This window comes from Hemitrygon akajei, chromosome 3, assembly GCF_048418815.1.
Source record: "Hemitrygon akajei chromosome 3, sHemAka1.3, whole genome shotgun sequence".
Classification (NCBI taxonomy): domain Eukaryota; kingdom Metazoa; phylum Chordata; class Chondrichthyes; order Myliobatiformes; family Dasyatidae; genus Hemitrygon; species Hemitrygon akajei.
In genome coordinates this window covers 2,823,499-2,848,127 of record NC_133126.1, presented here as the reverse complement: position 1 = coordinate 2,848,127, position 24,629 = coordinate 2,823,499, and the positions used below count along the sequence as shown (strand labels likewise).

Here is a 24,629-nt window from a genome sequence, read left to right as displayed (position 1 = left end):
GTGATGAGGAGGTGTACAAGAGTGAGATAGATCAGCTGGTTAAGCAGTGTTGTAAAATTGATTGTGGACTTCAGGAGGGGAAGTCAGGAGAACATCATTTGGTCCTCATTGAGTGTTAACATTGGAAGAGGTGAAAGGCTCCTGACCACCAACATTTTGGAGCTTTGATCCTGGGCCCAACACGTAGATGTAATCACAGAAGGCATGCCACGATCTACTTCATTCAGAGTTTGTGCCACCAAAGACTCATGCAAAATTCTGTGTCTGTGCAGAGGAGAGCATTCTGACTGGCTGCATCACCGCCAGTGCATGGGGTCTCCAGTGCACAGCATTGCAAGTGGCTGATTCAGCCAGTTCCATCACAACACACCCCACCAGCGAGGACATCTTGAAACAGCAGAAAAGCTGGTACTGTCATTATGGATCTTCAGCATCGGGGACGTGCCCCTTTACCATACAGGAGCCTGAAGACACTGTCAACGTTTGAGGAACAATTCCTTCTCCTTTGCCATCAGATTTCTGAATGAACAATGAACACTCCCTGTTCCTCTTTTACTCTATTTATTATAACTTGTTGCCTTGCACTGTACTACTGCAAAACGATGTGTAAGAGATTCTGGTGAAGGTGATTGGCAAAAGATCCAAAGTTAATTTGAGTAATTTTTAGTTGTTTGGCATCTGAAGTGTATTAATGGAGGCAGATTAAATTTTATTTTGCAAGTGAACTGTATAAGTATTTGAAAGCAAAGAACTTGCATGATTATTGGGCTAGAGTTGGGGGTTGTGCAGGAATGGGGTAGGTGGGAGTCTGAAGAGTGATAGTGTCTGTATTATCAGAGAGCCTGTATGAATTTGGCAGGCTGAATAATCTTTCATGTGGTAACCGTTTCATAGTGTTTGGGCAATGCAAAGGCACTTTTCTTTCAAATTCACAGACTTTATTTAAATTGTGCTGTGAGAGGAGTCTTGTAACAAAGTGGTGGAACTGTTACTCTTATAAACCAGTAACTTGTTCTGGAGCTCTGGTTGAATCCCATAGGGGAATTAATATTCAGTCAATTAAATAAATCAAGAAGTTTTGGGACATCACGGTAGAGTAGCAGTTAGTGCTGGAGGTGTCAGATTCAATTTTGGCACATTCTGTATGGAGTTTGTACATCCACCCCATGAACTCGTGGGTTTCCTCTGGGTGCTCCAGTTTCCTCCCATAGTCTGGAGATGTACTGGTTAGTAGGTTCACAAACAAGAGACAATCTGCAGAAGCTGGAAATCCCAGCAACATGCACAAAATGCTGGAGGAACTTGTGAATGGGAGAAAAGTACAGACAACGTTTCGCACCAAGACGTCAACTGTATTTTTTCCTGTAGATGCTGCCTGGCCTGCTGAGTTCCTGCAGCATTTTGTGTGTGTAGCCAGTTGGTAGCTTTAATTGGTCATTGTAAATTGTCCTGCGATTGGGCTGGGCTGCTGCCGGTCCGGCAGCTCACTGGGCTGGAAGGCTCTGCTCCACACTCTATCTCTAAATTAAAAAACAAGAATCAGGGATTAAATTGTATTAAAAACCCATCTGTTTCACTGAATATTTTTCTGATATGGAATTTTTGTTTTCTTTGTATAGTGTGAATGGCAAAGGTAGGGTCAGATTGAATTGTCCAATATTAACTTTCCCTCAGGATTTTTTACCGGAAGGCAGACTTGTAAAGTCTGGTCTGGATCTGGGTAAATGTGGCAGATTCCACTTCTTAACAACAGCAAATGAGTCTGATTTTTTTCAGCATATTACAGTAGTTTCAGAATTGCTGTTACTTGCACAGCAACTGTTAGACAAAGCAATTAAAATAAATACTTATTCACTATTACTCTGCACTGTTTCACTAAATGTTGTGTTGTTTCTCTTCTAGGAAAAGAGGCATTGACGTGGTGCCGGTGAGTCACACTTTCTTTATTCTAGACTTTGCAACTTGATCGGTTGCCTCGGGTTTAGTCATGTGTAAGTAAAAAGCGAGTATGGACTTGTATGGAATTGATGCTTCAAAAAGAATTATGCACTGACTTTTTTTGATTCAGTTGATAACAGCCCTTGTTTTTACAGTGTTGCATAGTGGCATGAAGTAAAATTCCTTTTTCGAGTTGCCAATGATGAAATGTTGGTAGGAGGCAGGACGTCAGTTGTCTTTTGCATTTCTGATACCTCAATTTCTAGTAGTCATTGTGTTGTTACGTGAAGGAAGTCACTGGAGAGAAGTCGTCAACTTTTATTGTCATTTCGACCATAACTGCTGGTACAGTACATAGTTAAAAATGAGAACGTTTTTCAGGACCATGGTGTTACATGAGAAAGTACAAAAAACTAGACTGAACTACATAAAAAAAAACAACACAGAGAAAGCTACACTAAACTACAGACCTACACTGGACTGCATAAAGTGCACAAAAACACTGCAGGCATTACAATAAATAATAAACAGGACAGTAGGGCAGTAAGGTGTCAGTCCAGGCTCTGGGTATTGAGGAGTCTGATAGCTTGGGGGAAGAAACTGTTACATAGTCTGGTCGTGAGAGCCCAAATGCTTCGGAGCCTTTTCTCTGACATATTGTAAATGAAGGTAAATAAATTAGAAGTTTGCAATTTTTCAGAGTTATGGGAATCATATATCATTTATCTTTTAGCTTTTCTAATTCATTTCTTAAGATTCTTCTTACATTATATTCCTTGAGGACCTCATTTACTCCATTGGTTGAGGTTGAGTGAACTCGGCCTTTTCTCCTTGGAGTGACGGAGGATGAGAGGTGACCTGATAGAGGTGTATAAGATGATGAGAGGCATTGATCATGTGGATAATCAGAGGCTTTTTCCTGGGTCTGAAATGGCTAGCATGAGAGGGCACAGTTTTAAGGTGCTTGGAAATAGGTACAGAGGAGATGTCAGGGGTAAGTTTTTTATGCAGAGAGTAGTGAATCTCTGGAACACTCTCCCACAGACTGTGGTGGGGGCCAAGGCTGTGCATATATTTAAGGTAGAAGTTGATAATTTCCTGATCGGTCAGGGCATCAAAGGGTCTGGCGAGAAGGCTGGTGTACGGAGTTGAGTGGGATCTGGGATCAGCCATGATGGAATGGCAGAGCAAACTTAATGGATTAAATGGCCTAAATCTGCTTGTATATCTTGTGTATTATGGTCTTGAGATCTACCTCATCCGCCAGTCTGCTGGAGCTGACTTGCTTGCTAAAACAGGCATGTCCCTATCTCACTCGGATGTGAGACCCTCTGACCACACTCACCTGGTTTAACCCACATATCATTGTAATGGAATTTGGCCTCTGTTGCAAGCAAATGGCTACAGCTGAGAGCTGAGTGGTAGGGACAAAGGGTGAGAGGGCTGCCCTAGAATGGGCATAACAAGTCAGTTCACCAGAGGTGATATGCATCTGTGGACCATTCCCCCTGCCCCCATATACCCTATTATTATATTACAATTATTATAAATGGTGGTGAACAGACAGACAGATATACTTTATTGATCCCGAGGGAAATTGGGTTTCGTTACAGTCGCAACAACCAAGAATAGTGTAGAAATATAGCAATATAAAACCATAAATAGTTAAATAATAATAATAAGTAAATTATGCCAAGTGGAAATAAGTCCAGGACCAGCCTATTGGCTCAGGGTGTCTGACACTCCAAGGGAGGAGTTGTAAAGTTTGATGGCCACAGGTAGGAATGACTTCCTATGCCGCTCAGAGTTACATCTCAGTGGAATGAGTCTCTGGCTGAATGTACTCTTGTGCCTAACCAGTACATTATGGAGTGGATGGGAATCATTGTCCAAGATGGCATGCAACCTGGACAGCATCCAAGGAATCTGTAAAGCTAGTTTAGGTTTGATAGTGTTTAATCTGGAAGAATGATTTTAAATCATGTCCTTTCTGCATAGAATACCAGGTTGCTATTGCTAATTCATAATTAAGCTTCGGTTCTATATGACTATTATTTCTGCTTAAGTACACAGTCAATTTCCTTAAGCCAGTCAGTCTACTGGTGCATCGGCTGCCGACAGTAGCTCATCAGAGTCCTCTGTCCTGGGCCAGACTTCCACGTTATCTCTAGGTTTAGCTCATCTCGGTGTTTCCCTCTTCTCCCGAAGATGAGGCCGTTGGAGCTTCTGTTGGCTTTTCGGTAGTTCTGAGTTATCATGGGAAGCCCCCTGCCCTCCTCTCGTGGCTGGATTGGGACTGTCTGTGGCGGAGTTATATAACCAAAACTTCGAGTAAGTGTACCCCACAGGCTTTCTTTACAAGACGTGATTATGCTTTCGCCCGTAACCTGGTTCAGTGATTCTAAACAAGTGAAGAGCAAGTACATAAATGCATGTTTTTATTTTCCTTTGATGTTCTGGAGACTTAACCCACGTGGCAACTTCAAATAAATATAGGTTTGGATTGGGTTTAAAATATGAATTTAAATCAAGGCATAGTGCAAAGATAAATGTTAGTGAAACACAACAGCTGGGTGTTGAGTGAAGGGGGCAGAATCTCTGTCTGTGTCAATGGTGCCGAGGTCAAAGTGGTTGAGAACTTTAAATTCCCAGGTGTAAGAAGCACTGACAAAGAGTCATTTTTTTGGAGGGTTCTGCAGTTCATGTTACATTTCTTTCTTGTTTCTGTTTACTTTTATTTTGCTACTTTTGTGTGATATGATCGGGGCATTTGGGTGCAGAATGGCTCTTTGGTCTCCAGTTAAGGAAAGACGCTCTTAGACTCTGTTGAGGACCCTGTTTAATATTCTGTGTATTATTCACTTCCATTCTGCTATTTGCACAATTTGTTCTTTTTTTCCACACATTGGATTTTCTTTGAACTGGTTCTGTGGTGTTTCTTCAGAATCAGATGTAATATCACCAGCACACGTCATGAAATTTCAAGTACATTTATTACCAAAGAATGTATAAATTCAACAGTACAATGACACACAAGATAAAAATAGAGGGAAAAAACAGTTGTGTGTGTGTGTGTGTGTTCTATTAAATAGTTAAGTTAAAATAAATAGTCTAAAAAAACAGAAATAAAAAATTATTTAGTAGTGTTCACGGGTTCAATGTCTATTTAGAAATCAGGTGGCAGAGGGGAAGAAGCTGATCATGAATTGCTGAGTGTGTGCCTTCAAGCTTCTGTACCTCCATCCTGACAGTAACATTGTGAAGAGGGCATGTCCTGGTGGTAGGGGTCCTTAATGGTGGACATTGCTTTACTAATGCATGCTCCTTGAAGATGTCTTCGATACTAGAGGCTGGTACCCATGATGGAGCTGACTAACTTATTTCGATTTTGTGCTGTAGCCCCAACCCCCCCCCCCCCCCCTCACCGGCATACCAGATGGTGATGCAGCCAGTCAGAATGCTTTCCACAGTACATTTGTAGTTTTCAAGTGTTTTAGTTGATAACGGAAATCTCCTCTAACTCCTAATGAGATGTCCATTTTCCAGAACTTGGAAATTTTAATAGCAGAGTATACCTTTCTTTGACAGGCTGATCTGCAAACTAAGTAGTTGCCCAGTAATATTTGGAAATGAGTATTATGCAATTGAAACTCCCCTCAAATACGAGTCTATCTTGGTTATCGGCAAAGCCTGAAGGCAGATGTTTGCTTTAAAGTCTATATTCAAATAATGTCAACAATAACCAGCTAAGTGTGTGAACTTCTCTGTCACCCAGAACACAAGGGAGAAATGAGAAAGGCAAATGCTGTTTCCATCTCTATAAACCCTTGGTCTATCACAAGTGAACTGCTCCACTCATCATTGTCTGTGAAATTTCCTCTTTGTCTTTGAGAGTGGAAGACAATTATTTTAATACTTTTGAGTTTTATCCAAAAAGATTAACAGTATTTACTCTATCTTAAATTCTGTGTAGTTTAAAAAAAATCATACAAATTGGTCCACATAAAGTTAAAGGGGCTATCTATGACTGGGAGTAGGGAAGGATTCTTTATTTGAATTCATACACTCGGTGGCCACTTCATCAGCTACCCCCATACTTCTCGTTAACGCAAATATCTCATCAGCCAATCATGTGGCAGCAACTCAATGGGTAAAAGCATGCAGACGTGGTCAAGTGGTTCAGTTGTTTATCCAAACATCGAAATGGGGAAGAAATACGATCTAAGCGACTTTGACTATGGAATGATCGCTGGTGCCAGGCGGGGTGGTTTCCTGAAATGGCTGATCTCCTGGGACTTTCATGCACAACAGTCCTTAGAGTTTACAGAAAGTGGTACAATAAATAAAAAGAATTGTGAGCAGCAGTTCTGTGGATGCAAATGTCTTGTTAATGAGAGAGGACAAAGGAGAATGGCCAGACTGGTTCAAACTGACAGGAAGATGACATTAATTCAAGTGGCCATGTATTCTAATAGTGGTGTGCAGAAGATCATCTCTGAATGAATAACGCGTCCAAGTGACTGGGCTACAGCAACGGAAGACCATGAACATGTACTTATTGGGCACTTTATTAGATACTGGAGGCACTGAGTGCATTATAAATCGGACTTTATTACTGAAATCTTGATACGGCTGCAGATGTCTCTATTCCTTATTGATTGAAGACCATTGACTGAAACATTAAATTGTGTTGGTGCTTCTAGTTGGTGGACTGGGCCATGTTTAAGAGTCATCAGAGGATCTGAATGTTTGTTGTAGATGAGAGTATCCCCACAAAATCATTCAAAGTCTTCCCCACCAGAAGCCCTGGATGAACCACGAGGTCCACAATCTGCTGAGGGCCAGATCAGAGGCATTCAGGTCTGTGACCAAGTAAGGTACAGGAGGTCTCTAGGTATGATGTCCAGAAAGCCATCTCACATGCCAAGTGGGAATTCCAGACCAAACTTGAATCACTGAAGGATGCTCAACAACTGTAGCACAGCTTGAATTCTATTAAATCTCACAAGGTGAAACCAAATGATCAAAAAGGTTTTCCTCCCAGAAGACTCAATGCCTTCTATGTTCACTTTGACTGACAAAACGTGGAGAAAATCCCACAGTCCCTGGTGACTCTGAGGTCAATGTGAGAGCACCTTTCCAGAGGATGAACAGATGAAAAGCATCCAGCCTGGAAGGGGAACCAGGTCAAAGACTGAAAACTTCTGCTGATCAACTGACTAGAGTATTTCTTTAACGTCTCACTTTGGCAATCTGAGGACCCCACCTGCGTCAAGCGGCCCGAATCATAATGGTGCCTAAGAAGAACGTGGCAACCTGCCACAATGACTGTTGCCTGGTAACAGTTACATCCACTGTAATGAAGTGCTTTGAGAGGTTGGTGATGAAACTTATCTCCTGCCTGAGAAGCAGCTTGGATCTGCTCCAGTTTTTCTACTGGCACACCAGGTTAACAGCAGATGCCACTTCATTGGCTCGTCATTCAACACTGACACATCTGGACAACACAGATGCGGACATCAGAATGCTTTTTATTGACTTTAATATTTGGGAAAAAGAAGATGATGGTGAAGTTGTAATGGGAGGCAAAGAAATGGCAGATGAGCTTAATGGGTACTTTGCACCTGTCTTCACTATGGAAGACAGTAGCAGAGTGCCAGAGGTCCGTGAGTGTCAGAGAGCAGGGGTGAGTGCCTTTGCTATTACAAAGGAAAAAGTGCTAGGCAAACTCAAACGTCTTAAGTTGGATAAGTCAGATGGACTCCATCCCAGAGTCCTGAGAGAGGTTGCTGAAGAGAAAATAGATTCATTGGTCATAATCTTTCAAGAATCACTTGATTCTGGCATGGTCCCGAAGGACTGGAAGATTGCAAATGTCTCTCCACTCTTTAAGAAGGAGGAAGGCAAAAGAAAGGTAATTATAGGCCAGTTAGCCTAATCTCATTGGTTGGGAAAGTGTTGGAGTCTGTTATTGAGGATGAGGTTTTGAGGTACCTGGAGATGAATGGTAAAATAAGTCACAGTCAGTAAGATTTCTGTAAAGGGAAATCTTGCCTGGCAAATCTGTTAAGAGTTCTTTGAGGAATTAACAAGTAGAGTGGATAAAGGAGAGGCAGTGGATGTCATTTACCTGGATTTTCAGAAGGCATTTGATAAGGTGCCACACACGAGGCTGCTTAACAAGATAAAATCCTGTGGCATTACAGGAAAGATACTGGCATGGATAGAAGAATGGCTGACAGGCAGGAGGCAGTGAGTGGGAATAAAGGGCCCTTTTCTGGCTGGCTGTCGGTGACTAATGGTGTTCCTCAGGGGTCAGTATTGGGAACGCTGCTTTTCACAATGCACTGCTTGACTCAACCTCTTTGTTGATTCAGGAGAGAAAGGGATGGATGATAACTGCCGGTGAAGTCCACATCCTGTGAAAGGATAAACCAGGAAGAAGATCACTGGAATTAACTGATTCCAGCACTGCTTGACTTTGTGTTCCTACTTATCATCTTCCAGCTGTTGTCTTCATCTTCATCCTCTCCCACCCCTCCGCCACCACACCAGTGCCTCTTTCTGTGTCCACCTGTCACCCACCTGGTTCTTTCTCCTCACCACCCCTCCATCTGCCTTTCATCCTCTAGCTCTCCGTAGGCCACCAATCACCTACTGGTTTGCAGTCTAACCACTCCCTCTCTCCTCTTCACACTGGCCACCTTCATTCTCCACTCAGTCGTAATTCAGGTTTTTGATCAGAAACATTGACAATTCTTTGCCCATATGGATGCTGCTCGGCCACTGAGTTACTCCAGCTGACTGTTTGTTGCTGCCGTTCTAGCATCTGCAGTTTCTTGTTGCCTTAAAGGAAAAGTAACATTCCATAATCTTTGGAAAGCTGTAACAATAATTCAGGATCGGACATTGATCGTCTGTGTGTTGGGATGTTCGGTTTCACTTGCCTCAGTGCTGAGCTGGTTCCATGGCCGTGGGCTCACTTTTGGAGATAGTGGTTCATTTATGTACTGTTTGTTTTTGTTTTTATTGTTTGCACGGTTTTTTGGATGTTTGTCGATCTTTGTTATGTGTGTTCTTTTGTGGATTCCATTGTGGTTCTTTGTTTTGTGGCTGCCTGCAAGAGGCTGAATCTCTGGTCGTGTAAGATTCAATAATAAATATACTTTTGACTTGGCCAAGTTTAAACAAATGATACTTTTCCTTGACCATGGAGGATATAGTGCACAACTAGATGGGCTGAAGAGCCGGTTTCTGTGCTGTAGTGTTTTATTGCTCTATGATGATGCACAAATCATTATCAATATTTTAGTCAAGATTGTGTTGGCAGCTGGTGTATTCCTGCCTACAGTTTAACAAATAGAAGCAGGGCTTTGGAATTTCTAGCTGTGCCCATTCAGAGATGTGGATCAGGCAGAACTGATGTGAATGAGTATTCTGTGCTGGTTTAATGCCTTTTATTAGTCTTTCAGTTTGTTTGTATTGTGACTTTGAGGCCAAGTTCCACTTTTATTGATTTGTCCGTGAATTGTGCACAACACAAATGAGCCAGAGGTGGAATCTAATTGCTCACCATGCACAGTCCTACAGGATTTGCAAATGGATTGCAGCTGGTTTATGATTCACTAAAGTTCACCTTTCAGAATTTAATATTGTGTGCAATAAATATCGGCATTTTCAATTTCTTTCAGCGCTTTCCTGGAATGTGGCAATAAAGAAATGATATTGCCTATACTTTGTAAGTATATCATTGAGTATAACACAAAATAGCTTGCGTTTGTAATATTGGCTGTATTTTTAAGAGAGTGGAACAGAGGATAGGTTGCCCCATTGCCTTGAATCTATCCTTTAAGGCTTGTTCTAACATTGTTTCCCCTTTACTTTTAATGTGGATGAACTTTGAAGAAAAATTGCCAAATTTGACTTTAATATCTTCAGACTTGGGACTGAGCAGAGCTGGCTGGTTTAAGTGCCCGTCCGTTCTCCAGTTGTATGTGTTGTGTGTGCCTCAGTTATGCAACCTTACTAATGGGCATCCTTGGACGATCTGGACTTTATACACGTGAAGTAATAAATAGTCCCATCTTATTCCCTCAAGTGAAATCCAGCACACCAACAAGGGGTCAGTGAAGCAAGATCTTTAGTGTGTTTATTTTCCCCTATTCCTTTTAAATCCAAGTTCTAATCATACTATTACCATCTTTTGAAAGCCATTGAACCAGGATCCAATTTTCTGTACTGCTTGCTGAGCTGCGGCTGGGAAATTTGTGTGTGGGAGGGAGGGAGGAGATGGGAGGGAGAGCTCTTTTGTAAATGTATTTTACTGCATGGTGAGTAGGGTTTTCAATAATGTGTTGGATAGAGTCAACTTCAAGGTTCAAGATTATTTAATGTCATTTCCAGTACAAAGTGTAAAGAAGAATGAAATAATTGTTACACCAGATCCGATGCAACACAACATAAGTTAACACAATAAAAAATACAAACATCTTAGGTTGGCTGAATTCCCTGTCTAGAAACTTTGAAAATCCATCTTAGAATTTAAAGCTTCCACCATTATTGGGAGCCAAAGAGCTGTTGCTTCTTGTCAAATGCAGAAATCTCCCAGAAGTCAATAAACATCTCCCCTCTTGTAACATTGTTCCAGGAAACTCTTCTGTTTACCTCCTAGTTTGTGATAGGTTGAAGCATTCATCTGAGTGCTGTTATTGGCCATAACTAGCTTGGGTAGGGAGTTGGTGCAGGAGACGGAAGCTATGGGGAAAATGCACCAGAGTTCCTGTTAGCTTGAGCTAGTCAGGATTGGACTGTATTCATTGTCAGCACTGACGCTGTGCAGTCTGGCCATCTGAGTGTTGAAAGCTGTTTTTATCTGATGGAAGTGTACCTCAGTTATTGTCTTTGGGGAAAGGTCAATGAATGGGAATGGGTTAACTTGAGATTCGCAGTGGTGGTATTGTTACAGGGACTCTTCATGTTACCACAGGGTTCCATTCTTGAAAACCAGACATCTCCCATAAGTCAGTAAATACCTCCTTCATTGTAACATTGATGCTGCAGTTGTGAGAGATTGAGATCTGGTTAGCGCATTCAACTGCTTGCTGTTATTGATGGTAACCTGTTCCTGAGAACTAGTCATAATTTGAGCAGTTCATTATTCAGAAATGAACAGAAGCAGTGTGCGGAGTGTATCTCACTGGACGGGAGAGGTGTGGGTGTGGGAAGAGCAGCCAGGTGAGCTTGTTTATTTGTGTCTACAGACTGTCCTTTAGCCGAGCCTATCTCTATTAAATGACTGTTGGTCATTGTATGTCATGTGCTAACCTCTAGCTTATGGTTCCTCAGAATCATGTTTAATATGACTGGCAGATATGAAATTTGTTCTTTTGCAGCAGCAGTAAATTGCAGTACATAATTTTAAAAACTTTAAATTTCAACAAGAACCTATACAGTACTGTGCAAAAGTCTTGGACATCCTAGCTTTTTAAATATAAATTTTGTTTTAGATATTTATTTTTTGTCTTCTGCATTAGTGTGTTAATAACACAGAGCAAATTTTAGATTTTCAACTTTCATTTTCCCTAAAATTAAATGTTACAGAGAAATCTTTGTATTTTGTTAAAGAAAGTAATAGTCAAATCACAATAAGAGACAATCTGCAGATGCTGGAAGTCTGAGCAACACAAACAAAATGGTGGAGGAACTCAGCAGGTCAGGAAGTATCTATGTGAAGAGTACAGTTGAGCCGAGACCCTTCGGCAAGACTGGAGAAAAAAGCTGAGGAGTAGATTTGAAAAGTGGGGGGAAGAGAGGTGACAGGTGAAGCCTGGAGGGGGAGGGGAGGGGAGGTGACAGGTGAAGCCTGGAGGGGGAGGGGAGAGAATCACCAGGTGACAGGTGAAACCTGGAGGGGGAGGGGAGAGAATCACCAGGTGACAGGTGAAGCCTGGAGGGGGAGGGGAGAGAATCACCAGGTGACAGGTGAAACCTGGAGGGGGAGGGATTAAGTAAAGAGCTGGGAAGTTGATTAGTGAAAGAGACAGAAGGCCATGGAAGAAAGAAAGGGGGAGGGGAGAGGTACCAGAAGGAGGTGGTGGACGGGCAAGGGGTGAGGGAGGGGAAAAGGGTGAAAAGGGGGTGGGGTAGAAGACACGACTGGAAGTTTGAGTAATCAATGTTGGAGGCTACCCAAATGGAATATAACATGTTGCTCCTCCAACCTAAGTGTGGCCTCATCACGATAGTGGAGGAGGCCATGGATAGACATATAAGAATGGGAATGGGACGTGGATTTAAAATGGGTGGCCACTGGGAAATCCCGCTTTTTCTGGTGGCCAGAGCGTAGATGCTCAGTGAAGCGGTCTCCCAATTTACGCCTGGTCTCACCGATTATATAGGAGGCCACACCAGCAGCACTGAATACAGTAAATGACCCCAACAGACTCACAGGTGAAGTGTTGTCTCACCTGGAAGGACTTTTTAGGGCCCTGAATAGTAGTGGAGAAGGAGGTGTAGGGGCAGGTGTAGTAATAGACCACTTTCCAAGTAAAAACTTATTGTGTAGGTCCAGTACATGATTAAACAAATATCAAACAGGTGCTAATGATCATTGACATAATGAGTTGAATGAACTAAATTGATTCGCTGAAACAGAAATTGGTGTAGAAGAAATCAAACTGTAAAGGACAAGCAAACTAAAAGGTGAGGGTGTGGCAGATGTGACAGTTTAACCTTCAAATGATCAATTCTTGCATTATGGCAAGAGTGAGCAAAGCAACATGACACAAGGTGGTCAACCTGCATCGGCAGCGTCTCTCCCAAGCAGAAGTTTCACAGCAGACGGGAGTTTCAAGATGTGTTGTCCAAGCTGTTCTGAAAAAGCACAAAGAAACGGGCAAGTTGAAGACCAGAACCATAGTGCTCAGCCATGGAAGCTGAGTGTAACCGACGAGATGAATCAACCTGATGTCCTTCAAAATCGGAAGAAGTTCGGCGCTGCCTTCAGCTCTGAATTCTCAGAAACCACTGGAACCCAAGGACACCCCTCTACAGACCGTAGAAGTCTTGTCAGAAGTGTCCATCGTGTAGGAGTTGCTGCCAAAACATCATTTCTCCGAAGTGGAAATGAAGTTAAGGGGCAAACCCACACACTAATAACTCAGGGATTGGGGTGCTGAACAATGGCAGCAAGGGCTCTGGACTGATGAGTCAAAATTTAAAATCTTTGTCTCAAACAGGAGGCAGGTAGTTGGAGAACACTGCATGGATGAGTGCCTGCAACCAACCAGTGAAGATTCCCTGCGGGCTTAGGGCTGCATTTCTGCAGAAGGAGTTGGTCAGGATTAATAGAGGTCGCAATGCTGAGAAGTATAAGCAGATTCTCATCCATTCCTCAGATCATGCAGGGAGGCACCTAAGCAGGTCCAGCTTCATTCTGCAGCAGGACAATGGCCCAAACACACAACCAAGGTCATAAAGAACTATCTTCAGTGAAATGAAGAACAAGGAGATGGTATGGTCTCCACAGAGCCCTGGTCTCAACAACATTGAGGCTGTCTGGGATTACCTAGAGAGACAGAGGCAAGCGAGACAGCCAAAGTCTGTAGAAGAACTGTGGCAAGTTCTCCCAAGATACTTGGAACAACCTACCAGCTGATTTTCTTATAAAACTGTACTGCATTATAAATGATGCCGTTTTAAAGGCAAAGAGTGCTCACAGCAAATACTGATTTGATTTAGTTTTTTACTATTTACTGCACTTTATGGCAATTTTTCTGATACTTAGAAACTTCTACAGAATTTTTTAATGTGTGTCTAAGACATTTGTAAGTACTGTACAAAATTAAGCAAGTAGTGCAAAAAGAGGAAAATGATGAGGTAGTGTTCATTATCCACTCAGAAATCTGATGGCAGAGGGGAAGAAGTTGTTCCTGAAACGTTGAGTGTGTGTCTTCAGGCTCCTGTACCTCCTCCCTGATGGTAGTAATGAGAAGAGGGCATGCCCTGGTAATGGGGGTTCTTAATGATGGGGGCCACATTTTTGTGGCATGTTATTACAGTGGCTTGTGCCATTCTTTCGAGCTCCATGGGGAATCAAGTCTGGTACGAGTGAGACTCTAAAGGAACCAGTGTTTGCAGCAAGAGAGCAGTCACCCATTGGAATATTTAAGAGTTAAACTGAATACAATACATAATTAGCAAGTTAATGGATGAAGTTTTAATTGAAGCCTGTCTTGCCATGGCATGATGTCATTAGTTACCAAAATAGGACTGAGTAGGTGGTGCTTGGAAACTGCTTTAATTGTACATGATGGCTACGTACTTGCATGCACGTAACCGTTCTGTAATGTGCCGACTGTCATTCAAGATTATTTACTGTCATTTCCAGTACACAAGTGTAAAGGAGAATGAAATAATTGTTACTCTGGATCCAATGCAGGATTAAAAAAAACACAGTGAGATAAAGAACAGAATAATAAAAATACGCAGTAATTATAAATAAGATAGCTTGTATATATTGAGTATATGTCCATAAAGTGACACTTGGTACAGGAGTGTCTGTACATAAGGTGACTGATGGGAAATGATAAAGTAGTAGTGGTTGGGGGTGTGGAGGGCGGGTTAGTGGGTGGAGGTGTTGATCAGCCTCACTGCTTGGGGAAAGTAGCTGTTTTTGAGTCGGGTGGTCCTGGTGTTAATGCTGTGTAACTTCCTCCCTAATGGGAGTGGGATAAACACTAATTGTGTAACCTTTATGTAATGTGCCAACTGTGACTCACAGAATACTTTTTGCTGTGGTGAGATACATTTTTCTTTTGAATTCTAGTTAGCACTGAGGAAACCTGAGTATTAATTGCTCGTGAAGGTCAGGATATTGTTGATGCACGTTTTAAACAGTCTGCTGTGGAATTTCTGAATGTTTTCAAAGTTCAGCATCATGCCATTAGGAATAGGAAAGTTGGACTGGGATGTGGTGAAATTGTTGGCAATTGGCAGAGAGAAGCTGCTGTGGTTTTTGAACATGTGATTATATGATTGGAAACCATTACTGATTTAACATGTTGATGGACCAACTGGCATATTATCACTGTAAAAAAAAAAATAGTGAGCTCTCTTCTCTAACGGTTGAATAACCAGACAATTTGCTTGGTTCTGCTTTTATCCATACTTTTGACTCCACACCTATTTATTAATCTACCATTCTTTGTTGTTACTGAGTGAGAACTTCCTTTAGATTACCATTGCCAATCTGAAAGCCAGCTGTTTGATTTCCAATTTTCATTTCTATCTCCATCTTGGTGGTCTGCATTTCTAGATCCCATTTTTAACCATGTCTTTGACCACCCTGTTTTCACCTTCACAGCATCAGGGTCGTATGATATGCTGCTCCATTATATCTGTCATTCACAGCTTAGTTAGCATCAGTTCACTTTTCTGTGCTTAATACCAATTAGAGTGAGCTACCACTGTACATTATCTGTGCCACAGTAAGCCTTCCATCCCACAGTGTCTTCCCACCATTGACTGTAGAAGTCACAATCTTCTGCAGATCCATTTAACTTCTTGTTATTAGTGGAACTTATTTGGGCATGGTTTCTGCATTTCTGTAATTGATGCAGATACAAATTTTCTTGCACTATTCCAACTAGAATTAGTGGGGTGAAAGGTGAAAAGTTTAAGGGGAGCATGAGGGGTTGCTACTTCACTCGGGGTGTTGAGAGAGTGGAACGAGCTGCCAGTGCATGTGTGGTGCGGGCTTCATTTCAACATTTAAGAGACATTTGGATGAGTGGGAGGTATATGGTGGGCTAGGGTCTGGAGGCAGGTTGTTGGGACAGATGAATGGCTGGCACAGACTAGATGGGCCAAAGGGCCTGTTTCTGTGCTGTAGTATTCTTGTACTATATAACTTTGTTTATTTTACCAATTACCTTAATTTTGTTTGGCAATTGGCCGTTGCGTTTTGGTTATGTTTATGTAGAGTTGAATGGCAACTGAACTTGAACTTGAGAAAGTTTTCTTCTGTCATCTTTCATATCACTATCAGGTTCTTCTGAGCAAAGCTCTGTTCCCAGGAGAATACTCACAGACCAAAGTCCATCATCCCCAGTAAATCCCAATAGATCTTTTACATCCTTTAGAAAGTGTGTTGGCCAAAGCTGACACAATGATCCAATGGTGGTCAAAGGAGTGCATTACTAGTTCTAGGCAATAGTTCTGCCTCTGTTTATTAAACCTGGGAAACTGACATCTCAATTTGCCCTGTTACCTACGATGATCTGTGCACATATCTCCAGATCAAGTTCACGGTTAAATGTTTTTTGTCATCTGACTGTATGTAAATGAAACAATGTTCCTGCCGGCCACAGTGCACCCACACAACATATGTCACACACGGCACATAAACCAAATTATTACCGTGTATAAATTTAATAAATATAATTCCAATATGTTTCTATGTTTTAAATGAATCTAGTGCGCAGTACAGGTAAACTTCACGGGTGTTCGTTCTGGTGGCCCAGTTAGCAGTGGGAGCAGTCCAGGGAGGAGTAAATAAATGTACAGAGGGGACAAGCAGAGTGGACGTTGTTAGGAGAGGGCCAGTGGTGAGAGTGGAGGTGTCAGGCTTCAGCCTGGAAGAGGAATTGGCTCTGGGTAAGTATCTAACAAGTTTACCTTTGTTTTCTTACTGTGTCAGGGGTACCTAGTGTCACTTAAATGGCCATTGTGTGTTCTTCATGTCGGATGTTAGTTCCCTGGGACTCTGCCAGGACCCTATATCTGCATGAGTGCATCAGGCTGCAGCTCCTTGAAGACGGTGTTGGGGATCTGGAGCAGCAACTGGATGACCTTCGGCTTGTACGGGAGAGAGAGGAGATCATCGATCGGAGTTACAGGGAAGTAGTCACCCTTAAGCTGCAGGATGCAGGTAGCTGGATGGCTGCCGGAAGGAATGGGACGGTGAACAGCTGTTAGCACAGAGCACCCCGTTGCCATTCCCCTCAAGAATAAGTATACAATTTTGATGACCTCCCAGGGGAATGCCATGGAGACTGGGTCACTGGCACTGAGCAAGGGTCTGCTGTGTAGAAGGGAGGGGTGGTGACAGGGGATTCCATAGTTAGAGGAACAGATGGGAGCGTCTGTTCCCTCCCAGGTGCCAGGATCAGGAAGATCTTGGATTGCGTCCACAGCATTTTGGAGGGGGAGGAGTGCAGCCAGATGTCTTGGTATATATTGGTACCAATGACGCAAGAAGGAAAAGCAAAGAGGTCCTGAAGAGAGAATTTAGAGAGCTAAGAAGAAAGCTGATAAGCAGGACCTCCAGGATAGTAATTTCTGGATTGCCGCCTATGCTACACATCAGTGAAGGTAGAAGCAGGACGATTTTGGAGGTTAATGCGTGGCTGAGAAGCTGGTGCAGGGGGCAGGGCTTCAGGTTCTTGGATTACTGGGATTCTTTCTGGGGAAGGTATGACCTGTTCAAAATGACAGGTTGCACCGGAACCCAAGGGGGAACCAATATTCTTGTGGGCAGGTTTGTTACAACTGTTGGGGAGGGTTTAAACTAATTTGGCAAGGTGGTGTGAACTGGAGTGAAGGGACTCGGGATAGGACGGATGGTAAAAAAGCACAGATATCATGCAGTCAGTCTATCAGGAAGGGCAGGCAGATGATGGGACATAATTTAAGCCAGCAGGGTGGGTATCAGTGCATTAGGAATGCAGAATCTAAAGGGGTAGCAAATAGAGTACTCAGTGTTATGTCTCTTCAGAGTAGAAGAAATAAGGTGGATGATCTTTGCACTTTTACAGATTGTCAGGTATGATGTTGTGGCCATCACTGAATCATGGCTGAAGGATGGTTGTAGTTGGGAGCTGAATGTCCAAGGTTATACATTGTATCAGAGGGATAGGAAGGTCGGCAGAGGGGGTGGCGTGGCTCTGCTGGTAAAGAATGGCATCAAATCAGTAGAAAGATGTGACATAGGTCCGGAAGATATTGAATCCTTGTGGGTTGAGTTAAGAAACTGCAAGGGTAAAAAGATGTTGATGTCATTTATATACAGGCCTCCCAACAGTAGCTGGGATGTGGACCACAGATTACAATAGGAAATAGAAGAGCTATTTCAAAAGGACAATGCTATGATAGTCATGGGAGATTTTAACATGCATGTAGATCAGGAAAATCAGGTTGCTAATGGATCCCAAGACAGAGAATTTGTTGAATGCCTCTGAGATGGCTGATTGAACAGTTTGTTGTTGAGAATCAGTAGGGAGTCAGTTATACTGGATTGGGTGTTACGTAGTGAACTGGAGGTGATTGGGGAGCTGAAGCTAAAGAAACTCTTATGGAGTCGATGACCACAATATGATTGACTTCAACTTGAAATTTGATAGGGAGGAAGTAACGTCTGATGTAGCAGTATTTCAGTGGAGTAAGGGAAATTACAGTGGTATGAGAGAGGAGTTGGCCAAAGTAAATTGGAAGGAGATGCTGGCAGAGATGACAGCAGAGCAGCAATGGTGTGAGTTTCTGAGAAAGATGAGAAAGGTGCAAGACGTGTATTCCAAAAACAAAGAAATACAGTCGGCCCTCCTTGTCCGCGGGGGATTGGTTCCTGGACCCCCCGCGGATACCAAAAAAACGCGGATGCTCAAGTCCCTTATTTAACCTGTCTCAATGTGGTGGACCTTAGTACCCAGCAGAACCCCAGACCTTATTTAACCTGTTTCAGTGCGGTGGATCTTAGTACCCAGCAGAACCCCAGACCTTATTTAACCTGTTTTAGTGCAGTGGACCTTAGGTCCCAGCAGAACCCCAGACCTTATTTAACCTGTTTCAGTGCGGTGGACCTTAGTACCCAGCAGAACCCCAGACCTTATTTAACCTGTTTCAGTGCGGTGGACCTTAGTACCCAGCAGAACCCCAGACCTTATTTAACCTGTTTCAGTGCGGTGGACCTTAGTACCCAGCAGAACCCCAGACCTTATTTAACCTGTTTCAGTGCGGTGGACCTTAGTACCCAGCAGAACCCCAGACCTTATTTAACCTGTTTCAGTGCGGTGGACCTTAGGACCCAGCAGAACCCCAGACCTTATTTAACCTGTTTCAGTGCGGTGGACCTTAGGACCCAGCAGAACCCCAGACCTTATTTAACCTGTTTCAGTGCGGTGGACCTTAGGACCCAGCAGAACCCCAGACCTTATTTAACCTGTTTCAGTGCGGTGGTCTTTAGGACCCAGCAGAACCCCAGACCTTATTTAACCTGTTTCAGTGCAGTGGACTTTAGGACCCGGTGCAGCTCTGAATCCGCAGTGTTTCTGTCCACGAAAATAATCACGATCACGATTGAAAATAAAGTTGAAGTAATAAAGCAATCGGAAAGAGGTGAAACACCATCGTTCGTTGGAAAAGCATTAGGCTACAGTCGGCCAACGATCGAAACAATTTTAATGGAGCATGCGAAAGGCCCTGCCCCGATGAAAGCTACAGTTATTACCAAGCAACACAGTGGTTTAATTATTGAAATACATGTTTCTTAAGTGTTTTATATGCATAGAAAGGTAAAAATATATACCATTTAATAAGACAAACGTTTGACTAACTGACACTAAATAATACCGGATGTACCTGTTCCGACTTCAAATCCGACTTAAAGACGGACTCAGGAATGGAACTCGTTCATAACCCTGGGACTGCCTGTACTTTTAAATCATCTCTAGATTACTTATAAGACCTAATGATGTAAGTACTATGTAAATAGTTGTTATACTGTATTGTTTACGGAATAATGACAAGAAAAAAAAATAGGCTGTACATGCTCAAACAACAAGTGCTGGAGAGAGACTTCCGGGTTTTCCTGATCCGCGGTTGGTTGAATCCACGCATGCGGAATCTGCGGATAAGGAGGGCCGACTGTACTTAAGTGGTGAAATAGTACAACTATGGTTGACACAGGAAGTCAAAGTTAATGTAAAAGCAAAAGAGAGGGCATACAACAAAGCAAAAATTAGTGGGAAGACAGAGGATTGGGAAGTTTTTACAAAGCTACAGAAAACAACTAAATGAATCATTAGGAGGGAAAAGATGAAGTATGAAAGCAAGCTAGCAAACAATATCAAATTGGAATGTAAAAGATTTTTCAAGTAGGTAAATTAGAGAGATGAGGCCAGAGAAATAATAATGAGGGACAAGGAGATGGCAGATGAACTAAATGAATTTTGCATAAGTCTTCATTGTGGAAGACACTAGCAGAGTGCCAGATGTTGAAGGGAAGAGAAGTGAGTGCACTTACTATTACATGGGAGAATGTGCTCAAAAGGCCAAAAGATCGAAGGGTACAAAAGTCAACCGGACCAGATGAACTGCATCCAAGCGTTCTGAAAGAGTTAGAGGTAGAGATTGCAGAGGCATTAGTAATGATCATTCAAGAATCATTGGACTGGAGGACTGGAACATTGCAAATGTCACTCCACGTTAAGAAAGGAGGAATGTGGCAGAAAGGAAATTATAGACCAGTTAGCCTGACCTCAGTGGTTGGGAAGATAAAGTTTGAGTCAGTTGTTAAGGATGAGGTTATGGAGTACTTGGTGGCACAGGGCAAGATAGGATGAAGTCAGCGTAGTTTCCTGAAGGAAGAATCTTGCCTGATGAATCTGTTGAATTCTTTGAGGAGATTACGTGCAGGATAGATAAAGGTGATGCAGTGGATGGTGAATATTTGAAATTTCAGAAGGCCTTTGACAAGGTGCCACTCATGAGGTTGCTTACCAAGTTAAGAGCCCATGGTATTACAGGAAAATTACTAACATGATTAGAGCATTGGCTGATTGGTAGGAGGCAGCGAATGGGAATAAAATGATCCTTTTCTGGTTGGCTGCCAGTGACTAGTGATATTCTGCAGGGTTTGGTGTTGGGACCACTCCTTTTTATGCTGTATGCCAGTGATTTAGATGATGGAATAGATAGCTTTGTTGTCAAGTTTGCAAATGATGCGAAGATTGGTGGAGGGGCAGGTGGTGCCGAGAAAACAGGTAGGCTACAGAAGGAATTAGACAGATTAGGAGAATGGGTAAGAAAGTGGCAAATGAAATACAATGTTGGAAAACGCATGGTCATGCACTTTGGTAGAAAAAAAATGTGCAGACTATTTTCTAAATGGGAAGAAAATCCAAAATTCTGAGATGAAAAGGGACTTGGGAGTCCTTGTGCAGAACACACTAAAGGTTAACTTGCAGGTTGAGTCGGTGGTGAGGAAGGTAAATGCAATGTTAGTATTCATTTCAACAATGTAAGAGCAGGGATATGATGCTGAGGCTTTATAAGGCACTGGTGAGGCCTCACCTTGAATATCATGAACAATTTTGGGCTCCTTAACTACAAAAAGATGTGTTGTCATTGGAGAGGGTCCAGAGGAGGTTCACAAGGATGATTCTTGGAATGAAAGGGTTCTCATACGAGGAACATTTGATAGCTCTGGGTCTGTACTTGCTGGAATTTAAAAGGATGAGGACGGATCACGTTGAAACCTTTTGAATGTTGAAAGGCGTAGACAGAGTTGATGTGGAAAGGATGTTTCCCATGGTGGGGGAGTCTAGGACAAGAGGGCACAGCCTCAGGATGGAGAGGTGTCCATTTAAAACAGAGACACGGGGAAATTTCTTTAGCCAGAGAGTGGTGAATTTGTGGAATTTATTACCATAGGCCAGGTCGTTGAGTATATTTAAGTCAAAGATTGATAGGTTCTTGATTGGCCCCAGCATCAAAGGTTACAGGGAGAAAGTGGGGCTGAGGAGGGACCAGGCATAATTAAATAGCGGAGCAGACTTGATCAGCCAAATGGCCTAATTCTGCTCCTGTGTCTTATGACTGCCTCTGATTTCTGTTTGGTTTCAATTCTGTAGATGAGTGTTACCTTTTGGTTGATTGTGGTGACCTTTGCTTGACTGAAGGAGGAGCTGTTATGGGAGAATGTAGACACGATCAGCAATTTTGGCAGATGACTGATAAGTTGTGGTTTGGTTTGTTTTGTTTTCGCGCTTCAGATGCATAATTCGTTTCTGTTGGTCAATGTTGAGTGCTATCAGCACATGGCACTTGTTTTACCTATTCAAACTTGCTGTCACTTTAATCTTCTGGCGTCTGATCAGTGAAACCAGCATGTGCTCTCAAGTATTCTTACTTTTGCATTAATTTGTGCTTGATTCTGTCTGACAACATCCAGTTGAGTGATGACTGGTGAGGGAAGTCCACTTAAAGCCCTTGTATTGAAATGAGTTGTGTAGCTTTCTCTTCAATTGCAGTAGCCTGTTGCTGTGGTGTTCATCATGAGTATCACTGTAGGTATCATGTGTTTTTTGTTATCTTGGCTACCAGGTCTTTCAGTCCTGGCTGTTACGTATACTTCTAAGATACTTTTTTTTTGCTCCGATTGTCTGAGCTATTGTAAATGCAAGTCTTCCTCTCCGGTAATGCTGACTGGATGCAAATGTTTGCCTTTTAGAGATTTTCTTCTCTGTGAATCACTTCTGCAAGATTTTTAAACATCCTGTCATTCTAGTAAAATCCTGCAGGCAAGGACAGAAACTTGACTGAATCAACTACATGAATACTGATCATTTAATATATGTATCAAATTGTCTCTTAAATACCCAACTCTCAAGCCCCAATATAGGATTGTCCCTAAGTGCTCTGTATTTGCTGGGAGCATTGCTAATGTAAATATTATAAATGGAGGGGCCACTGTACAGCATTGGAAAAACTGCAGAAAGTTGTAAACTCAGTCAGCTCCATCATGGGCATTAGCCTCCCCAGCATCCAGGACACTTTCAAGAGACGATGCATCAAAAAGGCAGCTTATAAAATTTCATATGTTTTATATTTTTGATGGAGGTATACAAAATTTTGAGGATACAGATAAGATGAATGCAAGCAGGGTGAGATCACATCTAGAAGTCCCAGGGCAGGACGTTGGCTGTATTTAAATCAGAGATTAACTACAAGTCACAAGATGAAATGTTTAACGGAAACGTGAGGGGAAACTTTTTCACTCAGAGGGTGGTGTGAGTGTGGAATGAGCTGCCAGTACACGTGGTGCATGCAAGTTGGATGTAAACATTTAAAAGAAATTTGAATAGGTACATGGGTAGCAGGGGTATGGTTGATGGGACCAGGCTGGTAAAGGTGGCAAGACTAAGTGAGTCGAAGGACCTGTTTCTGTGTTAGTGTTCTATGACTCTGACTATTACAGTCTAAGACTGTTGCATGATATATACATATATGTATTTATTTCTCATCATAATAGTTTTTTGAAGTTATGTATTGCAGTGTTCTGCAGCTGCAGTACAACAAATTTCATGACATATATTAAACCTGTCTCTGATTCTAAGAGTTTATCATCAGTTTAATGCCCATTTTCACCTTGTCTATTTGACTACATATCTACCAATGAGAAATCCTCACTGAGCTATGAACTATAGGTGTTCCTTACAGTAACAGAGGAAAACTTTGCAAGGGCAAAATGAGTAAATTCGAAGGCATTTCATACCAGTTTTGATGCAAAACTCAGGTTGCCTTACAGAGCTCACGAACCTCGATTGAGGAGGAGGGGGATCTAAACGCCTAAAAATACAGAAACACAAGAATCTGGAAGAATGAAAAATAATTTTTTAATAATTAAATTGTATCTTAATAAAAAGTGTGCTTTCTGGGTACCACCAACTGAAACACTAAAGATCTGACAGGATTGATTGACATGTCCTCTTGTGGATGAATATAGAAGCAGGGGTTTGAATCTAGGAGTTGTCTAGAGGAACATGTTTTTTTTATCACTAGTGTGAGGAGAATTTGAAATTCTCTTTCTTAATACTGCCACTGACTGCTGTCCACATCAGCTTGGTGTAAAGTGCATTGGGATGTCTGTATTAGAATTGTCCTTTGGTGTATGTACTTATTTATTATTATTATTATTATATTATTTTTTTCTCTTCTATATTATGTATTGGATTGAACTGCTGCTGCTAAGTTAACAAATTTCACGTCATACGCCGGTGATAATAAACCTGATTCTGATTCTGAAAATTTCTGTTTGCGTGCTATTCGGACAAATAATTCCATACATAAGTACATTGAGGCAGTACAAACAAATGCAGAATATAGTGCTACCAGCTAGACAAATAAGGGAACCAAAATCATGTTTGAAACAAATTGTTGATAAGCAAGGGGTGACCGATCACAGTGGGTAAACTGAAATGTAGAGTTGAGTTCCAATCAGATTAGTCACCATCCCATTGAGCCAGTCCCAGGGGCTAAGCAATTCGCTGCTGGTCCTAAGGTGTCTCCCTCTTCCACGATGCTGACTGTGAATTTGCACATTAAAGCTCCAGCAGGGAGAAACAAGAAACATTATTAATGATGTTCAGGAGATTCTGGTGAATCCCTGCTTGAAAGTTTGTACTGTGGTGTGGAGTCTTTTTCTGGCTATTCCTGGGTTATAGGTAATTTCAAAATAAGGTGTTGATGATTAACTCTCTTTCAGACAAAATCATTAAGTGCACTTCTAATGGTGTGCCCAGTCCCTGGCTCATTGTTCGTTAGATGTCTCTCGCTCTGTCTGAGAACCTCTTCATAGTGAGCTGTTTGAGTGGCGTTGGTGGTCCTGTTATTCGAGATTTAGCAGAGATTTCTGA

At 42.2% G+C, this 24,629-nt stretch overlaps 1 protein-coding gene across 3 annotated transcripts in view; it reads left to right on the top strand.

Moving 5' to 3' along the window:
* Window positions 1-24,629, top strand: part of itpk1a (inositol-tetrakisphosphate 1-kinase a) — a 288,870-nt gene that overhangs the window by 41,605 nt on the left and 222,636 nt on the right. For all 3 annotated transcript variants that reach the window (XM_073039147.1, XM_073039146.1, XM_073039145.1), the window contains exon 3: window positions 1,903-1,927. In XM_073039147.1, coding sequence (XP_072895248.1) covers window positions 1,903-1,927 — 25 coding nt within the window. The remainder of the gene's footprint in view (window positions 1-1,902; window positions 1,928-24,629) is intronic.